Source organism: Phalacrocorax aristotelis, chromosome 7, assembly GCF_949628215.1.
Source record: "Phalacrocorax aristotelis chromosome 7, bGulAri2.1, whole genome shotgun sequence".
In the NCBI taxonomy this organism is placed as follows: Eukaryota; Metazoa; Chordata; class Aves; order Suliformes; family Phalacrocoracidae; genus Phalacrocorax; species Phalacrocorax aristotelis.
Genome location: NC_134282.1, coordinates 25,792,918 through 25,819,881, shown reverse-complemented (window position 1 = coordinate 25,819,881; position 26,964 = coordinate 25,792,918). Strand labels below are relative to the sequence as shown.

Below are 26,964 nucleotides of genomic sequence, written 5' to 3'. Positions count from 1 at the left end.
AGGGCCGGCGCCGGGCGGGGCGGCGGGACTACAGCTCCCAGGGCCGCGCGGAGCCGCCGTGACATCATGTGCGGTGGCTCGGAGGTCACATGCCCCGCCGGCCCCTTTGTTTTCAGCGGCGCTGGCAGCGCGACCGGCGGCGGCGGAGGGGCCCGAGCGCACCGCACCGTCCCGCTCCACTCCCCGCCCGGCCCGACCCGACCAGCAGCTCCCGCGGGGCGCAGCGCGGCGCAGAGGGGCCCCTTCCCGGCTGTGAGTGCGGGGCAGTGGCCGGCGCGGGGGCGCGGGGCTCGGGTGGCGGCAGGCCCAGAGCCCCCCGGGAGGGCCGGGAGTCCCCGGGGAGGGCGCGGGACCCCGCCGAAGCGGGGCTGTTGCGGGGCCGGGGCGCGGGGCCAGCCGGGACCGTTAGCCGCCGCGGAGGGGGACAGCGCGTCCCGCGGACCTGCTGGGCAGTGCGGAGCGACCGCCGCGGTGGTGTCGGGCCCTCGGCAGCGCCGGTGCCCCGGGACCTGCCGGCTGTGTGTGTCGTGTGTCCGGGCCCCCCGCCCCCGTCCCTGTCCCCCGCGTGCGGGTGGCGGGGCCGGCCGGGCGGGCGGAGGGGGCTGGCGGTACCACTTCCCCGGCCCTCCTGCCCCGTTCCTTGCGGCGGGACAGCCCCGCGCCCTTCCGGGACCCCCGGGCGGCGGCGGCGGGGGGGGGGGGGGGCGGTGCTGCGGTCGCGGATTGGGTGGGCAGGCGGGGGGAGGCGCGCCCGCGGCACAGAGCCGCCCGGGGATTGGGCCGGGCACGGGGGGGGGCGCTGTCGCTAGGGCGGCTCGGGGTGAAGGTGAGGTGGAGGGCGCGCTTGCGCGCGGCGGGTCCCGGTGGTGGCGGCACGGCGCAGGCGCGCTCTGTCGGGGTAATGGGGGCTGCGGGCAGCCGGTACCCCTTGGCCGGGAGGGAGGGGAGGAGCGGGGCCGGCTCGGCCCGACCCGACCCGGGGGTCCCCGCACCCCGGTGCGGTCCCCGGCGGTCTGGCCCGCGGGTGCAGAGCGCCCAGGTTCTCCTGGCGGTGGCGGGGCCGTTGCCGCTGCACCGGCGGGTCCGACCGCGGGGCCCGCGCTCGCCCGCCGCAGGCGGCTGTGGTTTCCCCCGTGCGTGGTTTGCCCTGCGTTGTTTCGCCGCCCTTGGTAGCGATGTTCCCCCCGCGCAGGGAACCGCGTCCGCTCTCGCTGGCCGCTGCCATTTTGTGCCGGCGCGGCCGCCTCCAGCCCGGCGGGTAAACAAGCGGCGGGCGGGCCGGCGGGCGCCCCTGCCCCGGCCTGGAGCTGAGCCCGGCTGCTTCCCTGCGCCGGGCGGGCTTTGCTTCGGATGACGCGTTGCTCCTTTATACAGCAAAACAACTTGGGAGTGTTTTGGGATAAAACGGTGCGTGCGGGCAGCGCCCCTGGGCACGGGCAGCGCGGGCCGAGGGCGACACCGGCCTCGGGCCACCCAGCTGTTCTTCCCTGGGCTCTGCTCCCCGTGTTCGGCGTTGCCTTGCTCGGCAGGGCCCTCGGGGGCGCACCCGCTGTCAGACGCACAGGTTTCTTTGCTAGTCCCGTTGTCGCATCGCCACGTTCAAAATTCCCGTTCCTTCGGGTGACGGCGGTCGCGGCGGCCCGAGGCTCGGGTGGGGGGGTGTTGGCTGAACCCCCTGGAAGCCCTTAAAACGCGCGGTCTGGATGCGTGCAATGGCTGGGGCTTTTGTTCTGTTTTTGTTTTGTTTCCATCAGAATCTGAGTATGTGTAAATATGATAGTGAAACCAAGGTGGAAGAGTGTTGACTTTTTCACAGCCTCTTCCCCTAGATCAAGGACAGTATGCAGTGCCGGGGATTTTTTTTTTTCCCCCTCACCAGCGGGTGTGTGCACTTTTAGGTGACCTTTTCACTTACAAAAAGGTTACCTAAAGACTTCTGCACATTATAAAGGTGTTCCTTTTCGCCGCTTTGTTTTGTTTTGTTTTACTTAATAATCATGGGTCTCATGGCCGAATCAGTTCCTGATTTTGTGGGGTGGTTTTCTGAGGCCACTTAAGGCTTTTTTTGTGTGTCATTAGCTTGATTACTCTTGAATTTTTGGCATTCAGTGTATATTTTTTTTTTATCAAAATAGTGTCTTATGTTAGAATAAAACTTCTACAGTGCAACTAACTCCTTAGCATGTCAACCAGCTTGTTCACTTTGAATTCTTGTTTACTAGTTACTCAGTGTTCTTAAAGACTATTCATCTTAAAGGCACTCAAATTCTCAATTTCTATTGTAAAACAAGATTTAAAAAAATCCAAACAAAAACCAGTCCTTTAAAACCAACAACTTTTTAGTCGTTGTTAATACACAAAGAAAGAAGAAGGAAAAACAAATCTGCTGTGTTTGCTTTTTGGTGGAGGGCAAGGTTATGTTGAGGTTTTTTTGCCTCTCTTGTCCTTTAAAAGAAAAAAAACTGGAGCACATGTTGTGGTTGAGATAGTGTTGCTGTAGATACAACTGGGAGTTTTTCTCTAACTCTTGTGGTAACCAGACATCTGAGCTGAAGCACATCTGCAGATGTTATCTGAAATCACAAACAACAAAAACTACAGCTGGCCAAACCTGAGCTACAGTTCCCACGCTTCAGAGTGGAAATACCATTTGTGTTATTAGTTGGGTTGTGTTCCCTCAGGGGTGCTGTTGCTAATACCGGAGTACCAGGTAACAGCAGACATGACTCCTCTGCAAGCGCCGGCTGCTGGGCTCAGTCGCGCAGGCCGCGGCCCTGTGCCCTGAGCGTGCTGGGCTGCCAGAGGGCTGTGCTGGGGCTGTGTGGGAAGCTCCTGCTCTTTGCCAGGGCAGCTGCCCCTTTCCAGCGCATCCTTTTCTCCCTTTACAGACAGTCACCGGTCCGGCCACGCCACGCGAGTGCTGGTGCTGAGGTGACGCGGCAGTGGGCGCGGGCGCAGGGTGGAAGCCACCTCCGCTGGCAGCAGCAGAAGCCCAGCTCAGCTTCAGGTACTCTTGAAACTACACCCTGAGGGTGAGCTTTGGAAGTAGAGTTCAGGCACACCTGATGACTAGGTGTTACTGAAGTGCTTTGTCCCGACCGTGGCTGTGTGTTTCCTCTGCTGCTTTCTGTCACCCCGTGAATGGGCCAAAGGAGTTCTGTGACATAGGAGTGGCAGAAAAGCAGCTCTACCAGAAAGCTGCTGGCTGTTGCCAGAGCTGCTGATGAGGAGAGAGGGGTAAAATACATGAAGATATTGCAGTGGAGGAAGGAGGAGTTTAGTGCAGCATAAAAGCAATTTGCATAGGAGGATTTACTGATGGAAGGGGTCAGGGCGAACATTTTATAGCCCTCATTTACCAGCCTCTGAATTGGGCTCTTAGGTTATTTCTGAGGAACGCCCTGTGTAGACAAGCCTACAGACAACATAGGTTACAGAATTAGAGGAACCTGATCTTTTGGTGAACCCAGCTTAATTTAGAGTTCTGCATGGGCAGGTAACATCCATGTTGGAACTTTGTGTGTATTTGTAAAGTATTTTTTAAAAACCTGTTGATAGAAAGTGCGATTTCGCCCCCCCCGCCAGGTTTTTGAGTAGGTAGACTGATTTGCTTAAGGTCCTTCCTTGTTGACCCTTGCTCAGGCAAGCAATCCAATGCATTTTATATTTTTTTAATATAATAATTTTCAATAGTTGTTTTTGGAAAAATTTCTCTTGTTTTTCTTTCGCTTCATTTAAACTTACTGAAGACATCTCACTGTTAAATTCTCTAAATGATTGGTGCTTTATGACACAGTCTGTAGGCCTGGGTAAGTACCTTTATGTACACTGAAGTTGTGTTTTCCCTCCTTTGCGCACTAAACAGCTCAGCTTCAGGCATGGATTCCCCTCTGCCTTTCTGGCTTTGGGGCTGAAACATGGGGCAGGCAGCTGGAAGCGGTGACATTTTAAAACTGCTAGAGCAAGATTTGCAAGAAGGCCATATGCATGTCTGATAGAGCCGAACATGTGATAGCGCTACTGATGGTCTCAGAACATTACTTCGCTTAAGCAAACCTACAGAAGTAATTAACTGGACAGAAATTGAAGCACTGTATATTCAAAAGCAATAATTTCTGCAATGGAGTGTAATTCTTTTTCCTTTCTATTCTCTTACTTGTGGATTTGCAATATTTATCCCCTTGATTAGTTTTTGCTCCATGGACTTTTTTTTAGTCTCCCATTTATTTAAACCATAGGGACATGAAAAAAATAAGTTGCTGACCACTAATTTTGTGTTGTTCCAAGCGTGTAAACGGCATCGCTTCCTTCAGTGAGTAGTCTTAATCCATAGCCCTTATTTCCACTTACTAGTGATTGAGTAATATAGTGTATTCTTAAGACTTAACTGCTCACATAATGAGAAAGACTTAATTTTCAAGCTTTTTTTTTTTACTTAGTTGCTGTGTTTTGCCCTCTCATGCAACATGCCAGTGTCTTGTTTCTGATTTCAGACTAAATTTGCTTTGGAAGAGATCCATTAGCTTTCGTGAAATTACTCTGATTTAAATATGTGACACTGGAATCAAGCCTTCAGGGTTTTACATTTCCTTCTTCTACTGCTGATGCTTTGTTTCTGCCCACTTTTTCATGCTGCAGTATGTAATATGTGTTATCTGTAATATATTATTAAAGCAGTAATCCACTAGTATGGAATTAATTGCAGATAAAGTTCAATGTAAGGGTTAGGGTGTTAGCAACAGAGCTGGGGCGGTGGTGGTTTTTGTTGGTGGTTTTGGTTTTTATCTGGCCTGTGTCATTACAGGGTAAAATGGTTGTGAAATACACCGGATACAATATCATCTACAGATTGCACTGTCTACTTATGCCTGGTTAAAATCTCTCCGAAGCAGTTATTAGATAGGCTCATTGCAACAGTGTTTTTCAGGCATCGAAGAGACAACTGATCCTATTTTAATTTAAATTAAAATTAAATATTTTGTAGGGTAAATGAGCCATACCAAGAATCTACCTTGCAAATGTCTAAAAGATTTTATATGGAAAATGATAGTTTTAAAACCTCTTTTCTCAATGAGTAAATGTACAACACACATTCTTTTCATGCTCTTTAAGATAGTGCCTTCTAAAAGTGCTGTGTAAAAAGTCTGTTTAAAAAAAGCATGTTCATTGTGTTCTATATTAAGCGATGATGTAGCCGGGCTTGAATTGGGTAACTGCAGCTCTGAAGATGCTAGCATGTCGGGAAATGAAATTGTTGTGAGGAGCTGACGTTTACTGACTCTGTAAGTGGGGAATGAAGGAAACTGAATATAACCTCTTGGAACCATGAAAAAAATGTCCATAAACTTCAAAATAATTCAGTGCATGTCCTTCGAGACATACAAATAAATATTACAAGCATTCGGAGTGATACCTGTGTCAGACCCAAGAGGGCGTTTTGCCCAGCCTCTTGCTGCCACAGTATATTTTGGTAGCCATTCATCCAGTTCATCTTAAAAAAAGCCCTATTGCTGCTAGGTTGGTTGATCATGTTACCTCTAATATGCGGTGTCTGCAAAATCAGCTGCATTTTCTTCACCTGCAAACTTTAATATTGGCATATGCTGACATCTGAGTACTTGATTTTTGCAAATTCAGTACTACAATAATGTCAGTCTGAGTTTGGATGCTGGGGGGGGAACGTTGTACACTGTGTGTTTGAAACTGGGAAGTGTTTGAGCAAAAAGTTTTGCACGTAACTTCTTTTTCTAGTAGTACTTTGGACAACAGAAAGTGTCCCTGTCCTCAGTGAAGTTGCCCTTGGGTTCTTATTTTCAGTAGTTTTACACAAACAAATGTAATTCTTTCTTCATTCCGTTTTGTGTGCTAGCAGTTTACATTCATTTTTAATCGAATCTTAGATTATCAGTGAACTCATGTTTAGATGCTAGGAGTGAACAGGTAAAAGCTTATGGTCAAAGTTACCCATTGAGATAACTGAATGTTATTAAACTCTAGTATTATAAGACTACATTATGGTAGACTTTTTAACGACAATGGATTAATTTTGTAACTGAATTTTCATTTTGAAAATTTTGGTCTTTCCCCCCCATCCTTTTTGGCTGGTGCTGTTCTAGTGGTACTTGGAGCCTTCAGCTGAAATGAGGATTACACTGAAAAATGAGAAAAGCCCAAGCTCTGGATATTTATCCAGGAAGTCTTTGGCTTCTGTCAGTCAGGTGATTTGCTGGAGCCAAGATCTCAGTTTTTTCATCTTGAACACTAATGCAGTGCCAGTGAGGCTGGGATGTTCAGAACTTGCCATCCATGACACCTGTTCTATGGGTATATTTTGTATTTAATGTGTTGCAGATAATGCTGCTTTGCCCTGCACAAGGGGCCAGTCATTTGCCCTGTAATGCTGTGTCACCTCTAGTAAAGGACAAAAGTCGCACTGATCCTTAACAAAACAACGGTCTTGTCTAATGCTCGTGTTGAAATTAAGAATATATCAGACTGAATACTGAAGTGTTTTAATTTTTCAGACCATAGCACTGTGAAGGAGAAACTCTGCAAACTTTTCTCAATGACTCTATAGCCAACTGATGTAACAATGGTACTAATATTGGGACGGAGACTGAATAGAGAGGATAGTGGGATACGAGATTCCCCTGCAACCAAGCGGAAAGTTTTTGAAATGGACCCAAAATCGTTGTCAGGCCCAGAGTTTTTTGACTTCTCCTCAGGATCATCCCATGCTGAAAGCATTCTCCAGATCTTCAATGAATTTCGAGACAGCCGGTTGTTCACAGACGTTATTATCTGTGTGGAAGGAAGGGAGTTTCCCTGCCATCGAGCGGTTCTCTCAGCCTGCAGCAGCTACTTCAGAGCTATGTTTTGCAACGATCATAGAGAAAGCAGAGAGATGTTAGTGGAGATCAATGGTATTTTTGCTGAAGCTATGGATTGCTTTTTACAGTATGTATACACTGGCAAGGTGAAAATCACCACAGAGAACGTGCAGTATCTCTTTGAAACATCAAGTCTCTTTCAGATCAGTGTTTTGCGTGACGCCTGTGCCAAGTTCCTGGAAGAACAGCTGGATCCTTGCAATTGCCTGGGAATCCAGCGCTTTGCAGATACGCACTCGCTCAAGACGCTGTTCACCAAGTGCAGGAATTTTGCGCTGCAGACGTTTGAGGATGTGTCCCAGCATGAAGAATTCCTCGAACTGGGGAAAGATGAGCTTATTGATTACATTTGCAGTGATGAACTGGTGATCAGTAAGGAAGAGATGGTGTTTGAAGCTGTGATGCGCTGGGTGTACCGGGCAGTTGAGTTGCGAAGACCAGTGTTACATGAACTTCTGACACATGTCAGGCTCCCGTTGTTACACCCAAACTACTTTGTTCAGACTGTGGAAGTGGACCAGCTGATTCAGAATTCCCCAGAGTGCTATCAGCTGCTGCATGAAGCCAGGCGATACCATATCCTTGGAAATGAGATGATGTCTCCCAGAACTAGGCCACGCAGGTGAGGAAGGCTTTTTTTTCTCTCTACTTGGTTCTGTAGAAGGACGTAGTTTGATGTACAGATGTTTGATATACACTTGCCCAGAAAGACATCTCTTGCAAATTATTTTATTTTGCATTCTGGAACCACTACAGTCATGCTCTGTACTACCCCGCAACACATGAAGCTCACAGGTCTTGCAAATGTACATAAGTGAGTCCTTTTGCACAGACCACTTTATTGCTATGGAATAAACCACTGTTCAGGTAAGTGAAGTCATGTTACCTTGCAAGTAAAATGTTTTCTAAAGATTAATGTTTGCTAGGTGAGGTCTTGAGTTAATTCATACAATAGCAGCATCTTGAAAAGAACTTACTGTGCTATGGCAGGTAAACCATTCCATTTCCCAACCTTCTTTCTTTTTATAACAAAGCCGTTTAAGTGTAGAGCGCACTGAAAGGATGTGGATGAGGATATCTGTTCAGAGCATTCACCTGCTACATCACAGATGCTTTATAGATGGAGTAGTACACAGAATTGTAATAGACAATAGACAGCAGAACACATTCTTATCTGTAAAGAAACTAAATCTTGCATTTTTAAAGAATTATGAAGCACTTCCTGAAGTATTTCATACTTACTCTATGACACTTCAATAATTGAGAATTGCGGCTTCTTAATAATGAGTTACACAAATAGGTGACTGAAGTTGCAAGAAGAAATGAGGAAGAGTCCATTAGTGGCATTTATGGGCAGTGGTGGTTACATTTTTTTTTTTCCTGAAAATATTTTCCCAGTAAAAGCCTCACCTCCACATGGTAGTCAATGTGGTAGTTTATTGTTAACTCCAGCTGATTTAAGCTGTAGTTTTTAAATCATGTGTTATGTTGAGGTGATGCAATGATGCAGCCTGGACGAACAGATTGTGTTAGGAGTTACTCCTCTTTCTTTGCTCTTAGTCATATGTGGTTGCTGTACAGTGACTCTGCAGGGAATGGTTGGGTTGTTTGTTTTTTTGGCATGTGTTAAAGGCTTGCTTATAGGGGGGAAATAAATATTTGGCAAGCATTTGCCCCATTAGTGGCCTTCCAGTATTCAGTCCTGCTGTGAGAGAAGAAATTCTGCTTGAACTTGCACCCTTGATGCCAGGTTTTCTAAGCTGTACGCTGCCATGGAGGGTTTTCGGAAACTTGTGTTTTGTGGCAGTTTGGGAACTGGAGTAGCGTCAGTTTCTGAGTGTTTTGTACCCTCAGTCTGGGCGTGAAGGAGGGACCATGGAATCAGGACCAAAGACCTCCTTGTTTCATGACCAAGTTGGGAGGGGGGCGGGCTGTATCTTGCAGTATTTGGTGTGGTGTTTGTTGTATGATTATTGCTCAATTTGATAGAGAAAGCAAATACACTTAGACCTAACAGTTTTGTCAAACTGTGTGGTATGTACTTGAGACTCTGAATAGCCTCAGTGTAATGTTGCAGTTTGTAAATGAAGTACCTTGCCTAATACAGGTGATTTCTGAGGTTGGGGGGTGGGTTGGTTTGGGATTTTGTGGGTTTTGTTCGTTTTACTGCTGAGCTTATTAAACTGCACTGTGAATTCCAGTAGGCAAGAACAAGAGAGGTAATTTACAAAGAGAAAAACTGGCTGGCCTCCAAGCAGGATTTTTTTCCCATTTTCTATATTACATTCATGGAATAGTTCTTTGTCCTTTTTTTTTTCCTGTTGCCTACAGCAAACAGATTGCAGGTCCCTTTTCCCCCATGTTTTCATCACACCTTTTCTGGGCATTTCTGGGATGTTGGAGAGCTCTTTTCCTTTCTTCTTGCTTTCCTCCAATTTTTTTTTTTTTAATGTAAACTGTTTCTAAAGGGAGACAGGCTGCAGGATCAGAAATTCCCATGCCAGGGTTTTTACTGAAACTTCTGGAAATTAATCGTGATTCCTTGTAAGGGTATGGGTGAAGTGGGTTCTATCCATTTTTCTAAAAAAGAACAGTGTGGATTGCAGTTCACGGTTGGTTTTTTTTTTCCCTTTCTGAAGCCAGTGAAGAGTTTCCTGAAGTAAATAAAAGTTTGAAACATGGCGTAATGGTTGCCTGCTTGCTGTTCATGTTGTGTGCCGCTAGGCATTGTTGACAAATGCAGAAGGTCTTTTCGAAAGAGCTTTTCAGTTATGTACTTGCAACAACATAGTGACATCTTGAGGTTCTCTCTCATGTTCCTTTTAAGTCTCTCTTGACCCCTGCTGGTCATGTTGCACAGCAGATCTCCAAGCCAAGATCAAGCAGTGAGCAATAATACATTTCCACATACAAAACGAAAACAGGCTTTTCCTACCGTGGGCTTTGAATTATCTTCAGATTTTCATATACATGTGAATTCTTACGTCACACAGTTCCTGTTAAGCTTCTGATTACAGCATATGAGCATCCTCTTCAGTTAGAAGCTATTACATTAATACATTTTAACATGTTCTTTTTGGTTGGCTTTAGAAAACTTCAATGCAGTTCCTTATTTTTACCCCAAGGACATGAGTTTTTATTTCACTGTACGTTTCTGTCAGTTACTCATTTGCTACCTAAAAGAAAATTAAACGGCGGGGAGGGGGGGGAAAGAAGTAGTGATTTACCAGAATCCTGGTAATTGTCGCCCAAACTCCAAATGTTTTTGAACGTAATCTGTTTGAACTACTGAAAGTTCCTCTGTCCAGCTGACAGTGTGCTGGTTGGCGTTCTTACCTTGTCTATGGGTCTGCATGTAACTCGGGACCCCTTGGGAACCAGCTCTTGGGAATGTGCGGGATGATATGATACTCTCAGTTGTCTTCCACTCCCCCTCTTCTATTTTGTGTACCTTTCCCTGACATGAGAGTGTCTCCTGGAATCTCTTTAGTGCCTTTTTTAGCTCACCTCTGTTATTCTGCTCACACCCTTTCTTCTGAGGGCCACAAGGAACTTCCCCTCTCTTGTCCTTTGAGAGATTCTTTTCAGAGTTGTTCCTTAAAAAAGCAAAAAATAGTAACAGTAAATACATAGAAACCAGGAATGAGCATCGCCTCAAAGCTGAGCAGCTGAAGAGTGTGTTTCTTCTGACTAGCTCAGGTGTGTAAGTATGCTTTCTCTATGTATGTACTATAACCTTACAGTACGTTATCGTTTAGCATGGCCTTTGCCACTTCAAAATAGTCTGAGTAGAAAGATATTTAATAGAAGATTTTTAGAAAGTGTATTTAAATTATGGTGCGTGGTGACAAGGAGATAGAAGGGCTAAATAGTTTTATTCCTGATGTTTCAAAACAGGAAAAATGTCATTAGGATTTATAAGTTAATATGTGCACAAGTTCACATGTTAAGAAATTTGGGGCCAGGTCATGCAACTTTTATCTCAAATGCAGTCATAAGGCTTTTTGTTTTTTTTGAGAGGACTGCAGTATGCAGCAATGGTATGAATGAGGTGCCTGTTCATACCAGGATTGAAGTTAAATCACAACAGAACAAAAAGACTTACTAAAAATAAAATTGATCTTGTATGCAGTTTTACTTGATCAATAGACAGCAGTCGTTGAAATAACTATATCAGTGCAAAATCCTTTAATCTAAAAAATGCCCTGAAAAGAAAGTATTTTGACAAATGCTTACAAGAAATTATAAAATTGAGAGAAGGAATAAAGGTTAGTCACAGCTTGATTTGTACGTCCAAGATGGTTGATTCTCTACAATCAAATGTGGGTTAACATACTCCGAGGTTTGTTATTGTTGTGAATATAGAATATGTATAATGCAGAAACATTAGGTTAGTAGAAGGAGAATGAGTGTGGAATAGAATCTAAAGGCTTTTTGTGTACATTGCAGACTGTCTAATGCTTATTTTTTTCACACTAGATTCTAGTTTTTGTCTAGGCTTGAATTTTTATTTCAGCATTCCTTAAGGTTTATCACTTTAACTGCATTGCCTTTAATGGGTCTCTTTCTTCTCCCTTATTTTGGTGACTCTGTGCCTTCAGGGTTTTTTGCAGGAAATAACCAAAACCATTTTAAACTCTTTGAATATTTAAGCAATGTAAATACTATAAATTTTGTAAAATTTGGGAGCACATGGGAACAGGTCTCAGTGTGAAACAAACTGCTCATCTCATTGTCTCAAGCCTCACTTGAACTCAGTTTCTGATATCTGCATACACAGTCGAAGGAAAAATATTACCAGAGTGAGGACTTTCTGTATTTTGTAAATTACTTGATTTTTACGTAGAAAGTTGCGCAGTGCAACTCCAGCACTTACATAGAACACCTGTCAGTGTGGTAACCTGCTATGTAATGAGACAGCTGGAAACAGTGAAAACATCTGTTTGCTAAATGCCTCTTCTTTTTTTCTTTTTCTTTGCTGTAGAAGCTAATGCTAAATAGTAAATTTTCCAATTTTCATACAGTTTTGAAGACAATGTTGTTTGGCCTCCATGCACTAATAAATATCTTCTGCATCTGAGTTTTCTGTGTTCACTTTTTTAGATCAACTGGTTATTCTGAGGTGATAGTTGTTGTTGGAGGCTGTGAACGAGTTGGAGGGTTTAATTTGCCATACACCGAGTGCTACGATCCTGTAACAGGAGAGTGGAAGTCACTGGCTAAACTTCCAGAGTTTACCAAGTCTGAGTATGCAGTGTGTGCTCTGCGGAATGATATTCTTGTTTCAGGTGAATAATCCTAAAAAATTTAAGACTTCTTTTTTTCTGTGTTGGTTTGGGTTATTATTTGAGTTTTTGTTGGTTTGGGGTGTTTTTTTAAGTAGTGCGACAAATCTTTGTACTATGAACTTCCAGAAGTCTAGCTGAAAGTCACTTCCTTATGTAAATGGTAAACTCCGGCCCCAAACCAACCTTATTGTAGAAAAAATCGTCTCCTGGGATTTTCGTTTGGTATTAACCAGTAGGTTTTTCACAGCTGATTCCAGGATATCAGTTGTATTTAAGGAGCCTAGCTTATACTTGTTAAATATGCTGCTTTAAAATACAGTAGTGGCCTGTTTGCAGCAACAGTTGGAAAAATTACAAACAAAAAATCCCAAGCAGTCTTCTCCCAGCAGTGTTTTCTCTGCTACGAAACGTGCTGTGTGCTAGTGAAAAATACCAGTTGCCTAGGAGCACTGCAGTGCTGGTACACTGCTGGTGACTCGTTTCTGTCGTATGACTGCCGAGACCCCAAAAGGAAAAACAGTTAAAGCTTCTTCTCATGGTGGGAATGTAAAACGGAAACAAATTAGTTTTAGCACCTGAGCTGGGGATCCGTATATACCAATGTTTTACAGTGAAGTAAGCAATGGCTATCAGTTTTTAAACACCTCTCATTCAGTCTTTTAGTATGGGTAAATTATAGGGTACAGATGATGGGTTAGACACCAAGCCCCATGTGTTAGTCTAACTAAACAAACTGTTTCCTCAGATTTGTAGTGCCTGTGTCATGTGAACAAAATGTGAGATGAAGATGTATGCGTGAACCAAATAGGGAACAGCTGGTGTTAGGGACGTGCCATGGGGCACGTAAAGGGTTAAGACTTTGAGGGTCTCTTCCAGGTAGTGGCACTAAAGGAAATCGGAAGAGCATGGGCAAAAGCCATTAAAATGCATTCCAATCTCAAGAAATAATCTAATGTGATTTTGGCGTGTTACTGGGAAAAAGGCACACGTAAGTAAAATAACTTACTGTGTGTTTTCATGTTTGAAATCCACTGGAACTGACTTTTTCAGTCTGACGTATAAATATAGATAGATCTTTATTTCACCTATAAAGAACATGAAGTTTTCATTGCCCACTGTAGAGGGGCATGTTAATAGTTAACATTTCTCATTCAATAATTAATTTATTCAAATTTGCATATTTTTGTTTTTAAAGGTGGAAGAATCAATAGCCGGGATGTTTGGATTTATAATTCTCAACTTAACATTTGGATCAGAGTTGCCTCCTTAAATAAAGGCAGATGGCGTCATAAAATGGCTGTTCTTCTTGGTAAAGTAAGAGAAGTATATTTATAATTCTTTTTTATAGTGGGGATGTTTGCTGTAGGTAAGGGAACAGTGTAGAAAACGTATTTAGTATTACTTCAAATTTTCTGTCAAATGATTTTAAAAATACATATTTTCAAATAAAAGACTATTTTAAACAATAAGGCTCTTCAACAGTCAGACATCATCCGTGGGCATGAAAATCATGTTCCCCTCAGGTTTTTGGTTGGGTTTTTTGTGTGGGTTTTTTTTTCCCGGGGGTGTGGGGGGGATGGCTGCGGTTTTTTGTCATTGAAGTGTCTTATCCCCAAGAAGCAATTTTTTGTGGAGGCAAAGAAGCATCTGGATTTGCCTATGTTTCAAAAGTGCTGTCAAAAGTTAAAGTTTATGCCGTTATTAACACAGACTGGTACTGCTCTGAATGTCAGCTCTGTGCTCTTTAATGTTTTGTATTGAAATTAACTAAATATATACCGTGGGGAAATGGGAGTGTTTGCTGTATTTTGAACGCATATATGCCTTAGCATAAAAATGGTAGTTGGGATCCACTGCCTGTGAGGATTCCATTAATGAAAGTTAGGGAAGATGTGCATGTGCAAGATGTCCCTTAGAGCGAGTAACTTCTTGGAGATGAGACTTGCAGCTGGAGCAAACAGAGGGAAGAAGTTAGACACAAATAATAATGAGCTCTGCTTAAATATGAGAGAAGCAACAGGAAAGTAAAGTGTACAAACTGAGGAAGAAGTATTTTTGTAAGCAAGTAGTAAAAAGGTAAAACACAGAAGAGCAAAGGTAAATTCAGATGGACTTCTGCTGTTTCTGAATGTAATCTGCAAATGGGAAATGTGGAGAAGTGCCTTTTTTTAACAAATGCCACTCAAATAGGAAGTTTCTATCTCAGTAATAATAATACTATGCTTTGGACATGTGTTTGCAGTGTTGTTCCACATGTGACTGAGTGGAACTTTCCAGAGCGTCTTTACCTATTACTTTTAGACCATCTTCTTCTCCTCCTATGTATAAATTATAAATTTCAAGAAAGTATCCCTTCACAAACCTAGCAAATTATGATTCTTGCAGCTTTAAATTAATATTTAAATGCAATAACTACTCTAAAAATGAAATGATGATAGTTTTCACCACTGCATGTAGGTATATGTTGTTGGAGGATATGATGGGCAAAACCGCCTCAGCAGTGTCGAGTGTTACGATTCATTTTCCAATCGATGGACAGAGGTGGCTCCCCTTAAAGAAGCTGTGAGCTCTCCAGCAGTCACCAGCTGTGTTGGCAAACTCTTTGTCATCGGGGGTGGTCCTGATGACAACACGTGTTCTGACAAGGTTAGTTGATTGTATTTGATTACATCTTCTATCCATGGTAAACAATATTGGTGGTTTATAAACAGATCATACAGAATCTGTTCTAACTGTGTTGCTAAATGGAGTATGGAATTATTATAATACAAAAAACAGAGTAGAAAATGTTAATATACTATTGTCTTTCTCATGGTTACTGTCATTGGCTTCACAAGTTCTTTGAATTCTTAAGCCTGGGTGTTAGGAAAATAATGTTGAATATGGTGCATACATAGACATTATTGATATATGGATCTATATTTATATTTACTTCATTTTCTTGGTGAGATATTGCCCACTAGGTATTACTGCTTTGGCTGTCTTGTATAACTTGTGTGGGTGTGCCAGGTTACTGTTTCAGTTAGGCTTTTAATCTGAAATGAATGTATTTGTTTTCAGGTTCAGTCTTATGATCCCGATACTAATTCTTGGTTGCTCCGTGCAACTATTCCTATCGCAAAAAGATGTATTACAGCTGTGTCTTTAAACAATCTGATCTATGTTGCTGGTGGGCTTACCAAAGCAATATACTGCTATGATCCAGTTGAGGACTACTGGATGCATGTACAGAATACATTCAGCAGACAGGTAATTAACACTAAAAGGCCTTTAGACATCTGAAAGGTATTTTTTTTTACATGAGTATCTAGGCATGAAATGACTATACATTTGTTTAACCCTGTTAATATTGCATCTCTCGTTACATTCTTGCTTTACTACTTCGTCTGTATAATTCAAAACCTCACGGAAGAAGAGGTTTCTAAACTAGTCGCTTTTCAGCTGGCTGTCATTGTTAGCCAGTCCAGTCGTCTTGTTTGAGAGCAGTTACTGTTGGAGAATTGTGTAACAGTGTAATGGATGATGTTTTAATTGTATAGAAATTGATTTCTGTCAAGTTCTGCTGCATGTTTTAATTTAGACTGAAGGCAGTAATTCCCTTATAATTGATTAAAGCCTTTCAATATAACAAAATATTGAAGGCTGTTTTACAGTGGGGTTTTTTTCACACTGTAAAACACAGAAAGTATTTGATGTAAGCAGTGAGAGCTGTATCATTTACACATATGGAACATGGAGCAGATTTAAAAAATGTGTCTCCTCAGCAGTAAAGTGTGTGCATATCAGTTAATTTTCCCTATGTTTTTAAAACATTAATCACAAACTCTACGGTATCTACCTTACCAGAAATCTGTTCTTTTTCCTGGCCTTCCTCTAGTCCTGTTTTGATAGTGTTCTCTATTCAACTGAAAACTTCTTCCATGCCTGCTTTTAAGGAAGAAATAAAATCCTCTCTCTCTCTCTTTGTTTGAAGTAAGACATAGCGCTGTCTTTCTTATGCATTCTCTTGTTAGTCATGGCCTTTTATCCCCTCCTCTGCTAATATCCCGCTTTATTGTCTTACTCATCCAAGGTGCTTCTTGTTCCCATTTTTGCATTAATAGTACCTACTCTGGTCCCTCTTCTGAAAATTTTTGTTCTCTCCTCTTTGCCTTATCTCAGAGGTTTAAATGGTAAGTACAGTGTTAAGCTGTATTCCATTGTATCCCTTGTCTGAGCTATGTGTAGTGAAAGCTTAGAGCTGAAATAGTCCCTTCTGTAGGATTGTGCTGCTGCTTTCCCCAGTTATTGTGCTTTCTGCATTGGCCCTTTCAGGAGGAAATAGTATAGGCCAGTCTGTTTACAAACAGTAGTCACAATGCTGTCCTGCACTGGGGTAGACATGCACTAAATGAGGTCTTGTCTTTTAAATAATCATGTATTCCTTTGTGTATTTTGAAACAGGAGAATTGTGGGATGTCTGTGTGTAATGGAAAAATATATATCCTTGGTGGAAGACGAGAAAACGGTGAAGCCACAGACACTATTCTTTGTTATGACCCTGCAACGGGCATTATCACAGGAGTAGCAGCCATGCCCAGGCCAGTATCGTATCACGGCTGTGTGACAATTCATAGATATAATGAAAAAGGCTTTAAACTGTAATTTTTTTCTTGAAAAAAGAAGACGGCACGTGAAACCAGTGGTCTGCTGCAAGACAGGCTTTTTAAAGATTCCTCAAGTGGGGAAAATGCCCTTTCCCTACCTAAGTGTCATGAAAATTACATCCTGTGCCTTTAGAAAAAAGGTAATTTAATGTACAAAAAAAATCTACAAATCTATTTCAGGTACCAGAGTTCAGTTATATCTGCTATGGGCTCTGACACGAGAGCAGTAATAGTATGTTGTACTAGCATTCAGAAAGTTTGCCCTATGTGTGATTGGTCATTCAAATCTTGGAAGCTTTGTGGGGAAAGTGCCTTCACAAGCATTTGTGCCTGTGTCCTAAGAAGTGGTATCTGCAAGGTGTTTCAGGTTCTGCTAGTTGGAAAAACACATAGGCAAGTAAATTGCAAGGAAGCATCTAGGAAAATTATCTACAATTTTAAAAAACTTACATAATTCATATGCACAGCATTCTTACAAGCAGATTACTTGGCTTAACTGAGTAGATTTTATGTCAGAACATGCACGGTTTGGAATTAAAAATAATTTTTAAAAAAGGAAACCAACAAAAGCTACATAGGACGAATACTAGAATCTTTGAGGAATGCTTTTTTCTGAAGAAACTGGTTGTTCATTGAGCCCCTGCAATACACTGCAGTGGCGATTGTGTACCTTAACGCTATGGACCTTATTCATAGTGTTGCTAAATGTTTATCAGAAGTACAAGGCTACACGACATGGAAAACTAGTGACCACAGGAGCATAGGCATGTGTCTGTGAAGCAAATTTTGAATCCCAGTTCGCAACTTTTTGAATAGTAAGGCTGAAGTGTGAAAGTTACTGGGTTCACTCTTTGCTCACTGCGAAGTATCTCTAAACTATTCAAGGAATAAAGGATGATGAACTCTGGATTCTTCCTCTTTTCTGAATCACACTACAAATTACCTGACAATAGAGGTAGGGACTCGGGTTGCACCCTACAGCTTATAAATTGGTCTTTGAATCTCATCTGCAGATTTGGCAGAGTACCCGCCAAGTATTTCTTGGACTTTCTTCAGACAATCACTTTAACACAGTTGAACTACTGTATTAAGCTGCTTGGCCACAGATAAAGAAGTTCTGGGAAGGTCCTTCTTGTCACCAGAAAAATATCTGTGGACCTGTCCACATAGCCATATGAGGCAACTCCCACATAACATGTTTTGGCTGATTTCGAAGCCTAGGAAGCGCCTGTATCTTAATTCCCCCTTTTGGATTGGTTTTGGTTTTTTAAGTCCTCCCTAGATTTCTGTACTAGGTCTCTGTATTTCTAGTACACAGTTGTATAGTTGAGGCACAAGTTTATAAAAACTGAAATAGCACTTGAGAGTTGGAAAATGAATAGGATTATCTGTGTACCAATTTCCTGTTAATCACCAAAAACCTCAAGAACTGCCTTTCAAAGGAATTCTGAGGACAGCAGCCAGTAGGGAAGTTGGTCAGTGCCAGGGCAGAAAGCAAAACCATAAGGCCCCTGCAGAGACAGCCCTGGCCTCGGGGTTTCAGTCTCTGTGATTGCTCAGGAGGGTGAAAACAAGCACCATCTCTGGAACGTTGTTTGTTCCACTGGACTTTCTTCATCTGTTTTCCCAGAGTATTTCTTCGTGAGATGGAAATTCTGACCCTCAGTGAAGCTATTGCCAAACTGGGAGTCATCATTTTCAGTAAAATATGGTCATGACTTTTAAAGAGCACTGGGAGCTGCACTTTGTGATGCATTAACTTGTAACCTCAGGAAAGGACACAAACTTCAGTTTCTGGCTGAATACCAAACACTGCTTTGTATATGTTAAAAATACTGATAAAATACAAATCTCTGTATCAGTGATGTAATTAGCAAGTTGGTCCCTGAGCATGTACATTCATGTTTGCCCTAAAAAGAAAGTCCCTTGGTAATGTAAGACAAATTAATCAGATAAATTAATCCTTTTCTAAGTTTCTTGTGTTTCTGCTCACCAAGTGTTACTTTGAAAAGGTAATTTCAGTACCTGTGAATAAGGTCCGTTGATAGCAATGGTAATTGCCCAGTAACTGGTATTATATACTAACACTGTATATAACTTGTGCTGTCATTGCAAATGAAAATGTAAAAAATTATAGGAGCACTTCATTAGAGATGCAATTTGAAAAATATTCTCCTTTCCTTTGATTTCTTTCTTGTTTGTATTAAGACTTGTAATGTTGATTGTCATGCTAAACTGTTTTAAACATTCTTTATTCTGTAGGTGTAGAACAATGTAATTTATGTATAGGTATCTTAATCTGTTTATAATACTGCACTACTCTGTAAATAGCAATATACTGCTTTCTATGGTTTTGAAGATTCATTTTATAGTTTAGTTGTCTTTTCTTAACAATTAATGTACTGTTACTATTATTTTGAAAAAGACATGTTTAATGAACCAGTAAATCCAGAAATGTAGAAGAAAGCTTCTGCTTACAACTCTTGAGAACCTGTATTCAATGCTGAAGAGTTACATGTGTGGAGCATTGCTAAAATGGCAGTTAATCATATAATGATTTCCTTAAAACAAGCAGAGGTTTGTGGGGTTTTTTTTGCTTGTTAATTCTGTAAATAACTTCCACTTATGGCCTGCTCTGTTAGAACAACAATTTTCAGATGTACTAGAAAAGAACAATTCAACTTTGATTTAATGAAAATGTACCACTTTTCTAGAAGACTGCGTTAATTTGGAAGTTGCATTCCTGAGCCACCTGTACTCCGATGCATTTCACTTAGGTATAGATGAAATCAAAGACTTAAACTCTCACTGTTATGCATATCTAGCTGCTTGCATTTTATGAGATTGAGCAGTGAGTTCATGTTTTTTTTGTCTCAGCTAGGAGAGAAAACTATTAATGTCATCTGGTATAATCAAAAGATTTCCATCAGAAATGGTAATAGGTTTGGCAGCTCCAAAGTAGAGATACCTGCACAAAGATGTAACTTCAGTCTAACCGTACATGGGAAGAGGGCTCAAATATCTCCAAAGTCACACCTAAAAAGTAAACTCCAAGAGTTGTCTAATATTTCACTCTACTAAACAGATAACTAGCTGTTAAGTATTTCACTCTTAAAAAGAGAGTAAATGTTTTCCTTCTCCATTTGCATGTCCGCTTCATGAGTTACATCCTTCTTTTTCTTAGCAATATGTTAATTGAAAATAAAGTTGATGCTTCCTTGCAGGCTGGCTTCAGGAAGGTTCTGAATTGATAAGTTCAGTACTGTATTACAGTGCAGCCTACAGCCTTCTGCTTTTAGATACACCATGCATTCCCTCATTTTACAGCCATCAAGCATGTACTGTTACCTGGTAATCATTTAGTTTTACCTGTAGGCTCCCTTCTTGGTAATGCTTAAGTAGGCATAATTTGTGGAATCTCTTCCATTGCACCAGCAGATGATTCATTTTGTACTACGTGCCTGGTATGCGTTCTGAGGATTGGACACTGCTTTCCACTCTAGTTCCAAGTGTCCAGAATTCTAATTTTTTAATGGGCACCAATGCAGTTCTCATCAAAATTTGCTTTTGTTTCAACTCTCTGAAGCACAGATATCTTTGAGGGAGATTATGTTGATATGGGCCCTTGTCATAATTTACTCAAGCTTTTTAAATTGTATTTTTAACACTGCAAATTTTTGAGAGAGGCTGACTGTAGGAAGAGAAGGTGCTCACCTTGATGGAGGTTCAGAGGAAGCTTTGGTCACCAGTGCTTGAGAGCAAGGACAGTGCTGACTATACCAGCTTCTGCCTCAAAATAGTTGAGTTCACCACATTATCTTAGATTATTACTTAATTTACCCTGCTTTTGTTTTATTTGATCTAGAAGGACAAAACAAGAAGCAGTCCCACTCCCTGTGACTTCAGGTTTCTCTCATGCCCAAGGCACGATGATGTGCTGGAGCTGTCAGTCACAGTGGGTGGGCAGAGACGTGAACGTAGTCCACCTCCAAAGAGATGAGAGAGAAACTCGGTGGCGGGGGAGGGGGGCAAGAGATGGCAAGAGGAAATACAGTGCATTTGGGGTTCATACATTTGGCTGGGCTTACTGGAAACCAAGACATTCTGGATGCTCATGTTTGCAGTTTCAGGTGCGGAAACTCAGTTGGTAAAAACATTACATGTTTGTCAACTCACTGAACTCAACTGGAGCAATAAAGAGCATTATATGGTCATAGTTTTCTAGTGGCAACGTTCAGGAAAGCCAAAGGTTCATTTTTTGTGGATGCCCAGATAGACAAGTGTGTGGTTTTTTTTTTTCCCTGCTACTAAAGGTGGCAAAAGCCAATTCAAGAGTGTTAAGAAACTCATGAGACTTGATCACTGTGAGGCAAAGTGAATGTTTTCATCTGAATGTAGTCTTATGCACAAAAGAGTACAAATTAAATAGTTTGTCTGGTCAAAAAAAAATATCTGAGCAATATATACTCAGGAGTCTACAAGGTAAGATGAGATTTTTAAGCAGAAATTTGATATCTGGTTGCGGGCCAAGCAGTGATTTTTATATTTTTTTAGATGTCTAGCACACAAGTTTCCTTAGTGTTGCATTATTTCAGTTGGTATTAATAAAAATAGATCTCAGTGTCAGTTCATTGTGATTGCACAGTGGTATGAGCATTGCCACAAAGCAGTAAGCAGCCTCCTGCCAACCCCAAACCAGATGTGTGAATCGCGTTCTTGGCACGCTTGCCGTGCCTCAGCTATCTTCCATAACTAACGTTACACATAAATTCATGTTACTCAAAGTACATAGCCCTGATAAAATTACTAAGAACTCTATTTACAGGAACATTTCTTTTTTTCTATTGTAGTGCTCCTGTCTATGTTTATGTGAGCACATCTGTGCACGTGAACATTTTGTGACCATTTTCTGATAACACTCTTATAAGTAATGCATATAAAAGTCCCTGTGTATAGCATGTTGATAATGTAATTATGGCTTGCTTTGTATTATTAGTTTCAAGAAAATAATATGTGTTAATTTTGAAAATACCTGTGCCTTGAATTCACCTATATTTTTATCTGTTGTGAAAAAGAGGTTTGGATTACTTCTCCCAGTTTATCTTTATTAGGATCTGTCTTACTGTCCAGACTGTTGATGTCCTTCTAAGAGAAATAAATCTTGCCATTCATTAACTAGAATAGTTAAACCTCTTGTTTAGAATATGCCTGGAATGCTTCCATTATTACAGTGCTATGGCAGATTTAATCTAGGGAAATGGGTATTTGTTTTTTTCCTATTTTTTGTTTCCAGCACTCCGCAATGACAAAGGATTTGAGTTTAATCCTTGACTTCCTGTCCTTAACAGGTATAGTTTTTTGTTTTAGTCAACAGCTTCTACGGTGTTTCTGAATGTTCCGACTTGCCAGTCATGAACCTCTTGTTCAATATATGTAATGCAAAGCAATAACATGGTGCAGCATGGCAATAAGCAAATCAAGAGACTTGAATGTAATGTACTATTACTAATTTAATCTGTGTAAATGCTGGACCTATGAGTCATTCTCCTTTTGGTGCACCTGTAGCAGTTTGGAGTCAGATTCACAGGAGCTACTTGGCCATGGAAAGAGAGTTTACCTTCTGAGCTGTTATTCATGTGATATCCTAGCTTCACCTGGAATGACGTTTTGGTTTTCCTTTTTTGCTGAGGAAAATAGCAGTTCATGTTATTCCTTGCCAGCTCCTTTTACTGACACACAAAAGGTGTAGTTCTGCAAAGATCTTGTCTTCAAGAACAACCTAGCGCAGCACAAATGACATTTGAACAAAAAAAGTGCAGACCACTTACCATGTGCCAGAGTCAGTGTCACGTTATCTCGCATATAACATTAAGGTCTTCAGATTGTGCGGACAGTAGAAAAGTGATTTTGTAATGTAGCCCAATTGCAATAACACCTGTTATTTAAATACATTTCTTGCATAATTCTTTGAAAGTTTTTTAAAGTTCAATGTACCTAATAAATATTTGCCTTTTGAATAGTTCACTGTGTTTCATTTAGGTTATGAGAAGTTTCAGGGTGGGGCTTGGTGGTGTAAAGAGGAAACTCCTTCCTCTTTTTTTCTGGGTTATTTGACTTGGTGGATTCTGCCCCTCTGCAGTCTCCATATCCATCCATCCATCTCCCAGTCTCGGTGTTCTGCCTGCTCATCTTTCTGTCCTTTACTATTGACATGAGTAAAGGCAAGCTGGAGGCTGTGCAGAAGAGTAAACTTAGAAATAAAACTTAAATTGTAAAGCAGGGGGGTAGGATGTGAGATACAGGTTAGTCCTGGGTGTTGCAATGGGAAGAGGATCTGAATGGACTTGGAAGACAACCAGCATGGGAAATCAGGAAAAGGTAACAATGCTAGGGAGGAGCTTGGCAACAGTACAGGTTGAGAAGAACCTCATGGAAAGTTCGTTGTCCTAAAATTAGCTACTACTTTACTATCTTGAGGTCCTACTTGGCAGGGTAAGGGCTCAGACTGATGAGGTGGTGCTACTGCAGTTGAACTGATAAACTATTTGGTTTAATACCCCATCTTTTACAGATTATATCTATCTTTCATGTATATTCTAGTGGAATGCTAGCTGTACTCCTGGCTTCCTCTTCCCTATAACATGCATTCTGGATCTCAGACTTGGAACTTGCCCTTCACTTCATCCTAGTCTTGCCTTCTTCCCAAAAATTTTAGGTATTACAGCAATCGAATGCCACTTCCATAACTTTGCCCTGTAGCCCACTGTATCACAAGTCTATTCTCTGTGTGGCAAATTCAGATGTGGGGTGTTCCGGATATACCAAAATAAACCCCAAGGCACTGGGGCCCTGATATTCAATATACTCTGGTTTCTCTGACATGAAGTAGTAAGTATAAAAAAAGAGCAGCTCTTTGTAGGAATGGTGCCAGACATTCTGCATTTTAATATAACTTAGTTAAATGGACATGATGGTACTGCCGCATTTTCCTTCAATGTTTTTTTCTTACGCAGCTTTGAGCTGCAGAAAACTGAAGTAGCTGCATTAGTTTCAACAGTTTTGAACCTACCCCCCTAGAGATGAGAGAGTCTATATGTCATACTATTGAAATACGTAGTGGTTTTCTAGTACCTCTAATAATTCTAACATGAAATAAAACTTGGCAAGCCAACAGTGTCTGCTGCAGCATGGCCAGGCTCGTTTACAGCAACAAAGTGGCTCTTGCTGTGGTACCAAAAGTAAGCTACAACCAAGTTCAATGCTTCCAGAAGTTTACTTTCCTGAAAGTACCGTTGCCTTGAAGGGGAACAGTTGCAGACTGCGAAACAATGGGAATGTTTTTGAGGGCTGGAAGCCCATTTAAGATACTTTAAGTCTTAAAAATAGTCATGTGGTGGCAATATTTTAACAGCCTCTTCCTCTTTCCATTAAGCAGGAAAAAGGAAGAAAATAAAATTGAACTACATCATATACGTACTTTTCCTGATGACCACAATACAAATTTGAGTAAAACAACAGTCTCAATAGATTTGCCCTAGTTCACAGTTGTTGCTTGGTTAGAAGTCAGAAAGCCATTGTAGTAGTGGTCCTGAAATCAGAAAAAAGAGGACTTTAAGGGCTAAGCCTTGAACATTCAGCATATGCTTGCTAATTAGTGACCGCATAAATAAGTTTGCAAACACATGTATGAGCAGGGCACTAATTTATGCTGATTAGCAGCTGGCTGCATGAACCATGGGACTACCACAGACGAAAACACTATTTGCAGTTAGACACACCCAGCAGAGGTATCTGGCCAAAACCAAACACAAACTGTGGTGCTAACTGCACGATTTTGGACAGTTTTAGCCAATTTGAGAGACTATGAGGACCACAAAAGCTTTGTGCACACAGCAGGTTAAGGGCAGGCCGAGGCTGCCAGCCCCCGTCGTGTGAGGCAACACTGCACTTGTGGGCTTTTGCTGCCTTGTTGCTTGGGGTTTTTCCCCCCGTTCATCCTCCTTTCACTGATTACTGTATTAAAGAACCTTCTTCATATTTTATTACTTAATAAAATAAAGTTGCTTCAGCCAGTAAATCAGGATTAAGGCAATACGTGAATGTATCTAAGCAGAAACATCACAACGTCACTAATCTCGAGGCTTTTTGCTGATGTTGAGGATGAATTACCGCCCACGACCGTGCGTTACTTCCGTACCCGCGGCTGGAGCGGCGCGGCCAGGTCCCCACAGCAGCAGCGAGGGCGGCTGGGCCGCCTTCCCCTGAGGGGCCTTCGCCGCTCTTCACTCTGGGAACCTCCTCGAGGCTGACAGCACCTGCCCGCGGCGACAGGTGCCGGGATCCCTCCCTCCCTCCCTCCCTCCTTCCTTCCGTCCGTCCGTCCGTCCGTCCCGCCCCAGGGCGGCCGCCGGCCCCGCCCCGCCCCCTCGCCGCTGTCCGCCTGCGCGGGCCCCGCCCCAGCCGCTGACTGGCAGCCAGGCGCGCGGCCCTGCGCTCATGGCGGCGGTGCTGCTGGCGGTGGTGGCGGCGGGACGGGGCGGCGGGGGCCGGCGCTGAGCGCCCCGGGGCGGCGGGTGGGGGCGGCCGGTGCAGGCGGCGGTGGTGCGGCCGGGCGGTGCGGCCGGAGGGTGCGCGGCGGAGCGTGGGTGAGGAACGGCGGTGGGGCGGGCGGGGGAGGGGGAGGAGCGCGCGGCCGCGGCGGCTTTGTGTGCGCGGGCGGGGGGAGGGGAGCGGCGCCTGCCGCGCACGTGGGCCCGGCCGTGCGGGCAGTGCCCCGCCCACAGCGCCCGCAGGGCGTCCCGCCGCCGGCACCCCCACGGCCGCCGTTCCCCCCCCCCGATCCGGGTCCGGGCGGGCTGCGCTGTGCTGTGCCGCGACCGGCGCCTCCCGCCTCGGAGGGGCCGCGGGGCAGGCGGAGGGGAGGCGCTACCCCGTCCCGCGGGAGGGGCCGGCGGCCGGGGTGAGCAGCTCCCGCAGGGGGACAGCCGCGGTGTCCCCCGGCAGCCCAGCGAGGGCGCGGGGTGGGGCTGAGGCACCTGCGCGCCGCCGGGCGACGGCGCGGCGTCCCCTCGTGTTTGGGGTGCGGGTCGCTGGAGGTCCCGGCTCGGCGGTGCCGAGCGTTGTCCCCGTCCCAGGGCGTGCCGCACGCCGCAGGCCGTGGTACCTCCGCTGAGGGAAACCCGTCTCTGCTGAGGTCGCCCACCACCCCACAGAGCCGGCTGCCCGCCGGAGCCCAGCGCAGGCCTCGCCGGGGTGGGCGCAGGGGGCTGTGCCATTTGCTCCAGTGGTTTGCCATTGCGGCACCGCCGTGGCTATACGCACGGGCCGTGGTGAGCTTCAGGGATCAGGAGACAGTTCGAACCTCTGGATCGTACAGAACAGGTCCAGCTCTGAGCTTGGCAGCTGCGGGTTAATCTGTAGCAACCGGGGAAGGGGGTGTCCCACCTCTTTCGGGAGGTACCCACAGCTGCGGGAGAAGGTTTGAAGCCTGCCCAGAAGGTCACTGTTGGTGATGTTAATGCTCTTATTTTTTCTCTCAGAGGTGTAGTGAACATGTCTGGGATCAAGAGAGTGATCGCGGAGAAGGACCCTGACTATGAGGAGATCACCGTTACACATCCCAACAAGCGTCACAAAGCAGCTGAACAGTCAGGTAGGAGCTGTCTGAACTGAGGGGATCTTCTCCTGAGTGGAATTAGAAATCCTATGGATGTGCATGCTTCCTGCAGACAGGTCAGGAAGGGATTGGGGTAGGAGCTAAGGGGTCAAAGAGCAGAAATGGAGCAAGGGAGCTAGTGATACCTCTGTATAGGCAAATGAAGATGTGATTGTCATACATGGAGCCTTTCCTACCTGCTATCTGAACCAAGCTTCAGTAAGGGCTGAGCACACAGGCTTTGGTGCATGATAGTAGCTAGAACACAAGCTCTCCAAGGCCCCAGCCGTGTACTTTGGTTCCTGTGGCTTGCTGAAGTATTTGCTAGTGCATCTTCCCAGCAGCCTCCCATGCTGCGATGTGCTCCATCCTGTTCATCTGTTTCACAGTCAAAGTCTGCTTCCAGAAAGATTGGCAATTTGTTTACATTTTGGCGGATACAGGTTACAGTACAGCACAGAGGTGGGGAAGAAATCCATGGCCCT

General features: G+C 43.7%; 2 protein-coding genes and 1 long non-coding RNA gene across 10 annotated transcripts in view; 2 read left to right on the top strand and 1 right to left on the bottom strand.

Moving 5' to 3' along the window:
• The first annotated feature begins 120 nt into the window (after positions 1 to 120).
• KLHL24 (kelch like family member 24) lies at positions 121 to 22,843 on the top strand. Of its 3 annotated transcripts, XM_075099341.1 has the most exons (9): positions 121 to 252; positions 2,889 to 3,007; positions 5,184 to 5,282; positions 6,525 to 7,512; positions 11,994 to 12,178; positions 13,374 to 13,492; positions 14,636 to 14,824; positions 15,239 to 15,427; positions 16,622 to 22,843. In XM_075099341.1, exons 4-9 carry the CDS (start codon positions 6,593 to 6,595, stop codon positions 16,820 to 16,822), a joined length of 1,803 nt encoding a protein of 600 aa, XP_074955442.1. In that variant the 5' UTR covers positions 121 to 252; positions 2,889 to 3,007; positions 5,184 to 5,282; positions 6,525 to 6,592; the 3' UTR covers positions 16,823 to 22,843. The 3 variants fall into 3 exon arrangements, with proteins under 3 accessions (XP_074955442.1, XP_074955440.1, XP_074955441.1); XM_075099339.1 differs by lacking the exon at positions 5,184 to 5,282; XM_075099340.1 differs by lacking the exons at positions 121 to 252; positions 5,184 to 5,282 and adding an exon at positions 818 to 898.
• Positions 21,669 to 25,332, bottom strand: LOC142059962 (uncharacterized). Its single transcript, XR_012661553.1, has 3 exons — positions 24,871 to 25,332; positions 24,302 to 24,412; positions 21,669 to 23,057 (listed from the first exon to the last, which is right to left on the bottom strand). It is a non-coding gene; the product is annotated as an uncharacterized LOC142059962 (long non-coding RNA).
• A 42-nt stretch (positions 25,333 to 25,374) lies between these two features.
• Positions 25,375 to 26,964, top strand: part of YEATS2 (YEATS domain containing 2) — a 51,297-nt gene continuing 49,707 nt past the window's right edge. For 2 of the 6 annotated variants that reach the window (XR_012661550.1, XM_075099338.1), the window contains exons 1-2: positions 25,375 to 25,469; positions 26,364 to 26,476. Coding sequence is in view for 5 of the 6 variants with exons in the window: in XM_075099338.1 (XP_074955439.1) it covers positions 26,377 to 26,476 (100 nt within the window). In the remaining variant the exon portion in view is untranslated. Of the gene's footprint in view, positions 25,470 to 25,652; positions 25,784 to 26,134; positions 26,154 to 26,363; positions 26,477 to 26,964 lie in introns of those variants that run through there. The other 4 variants (XM_075099337.1, XM_075099334.1, XM_075099335.1 and 1 more) reach the window with 3 other exon arrangements.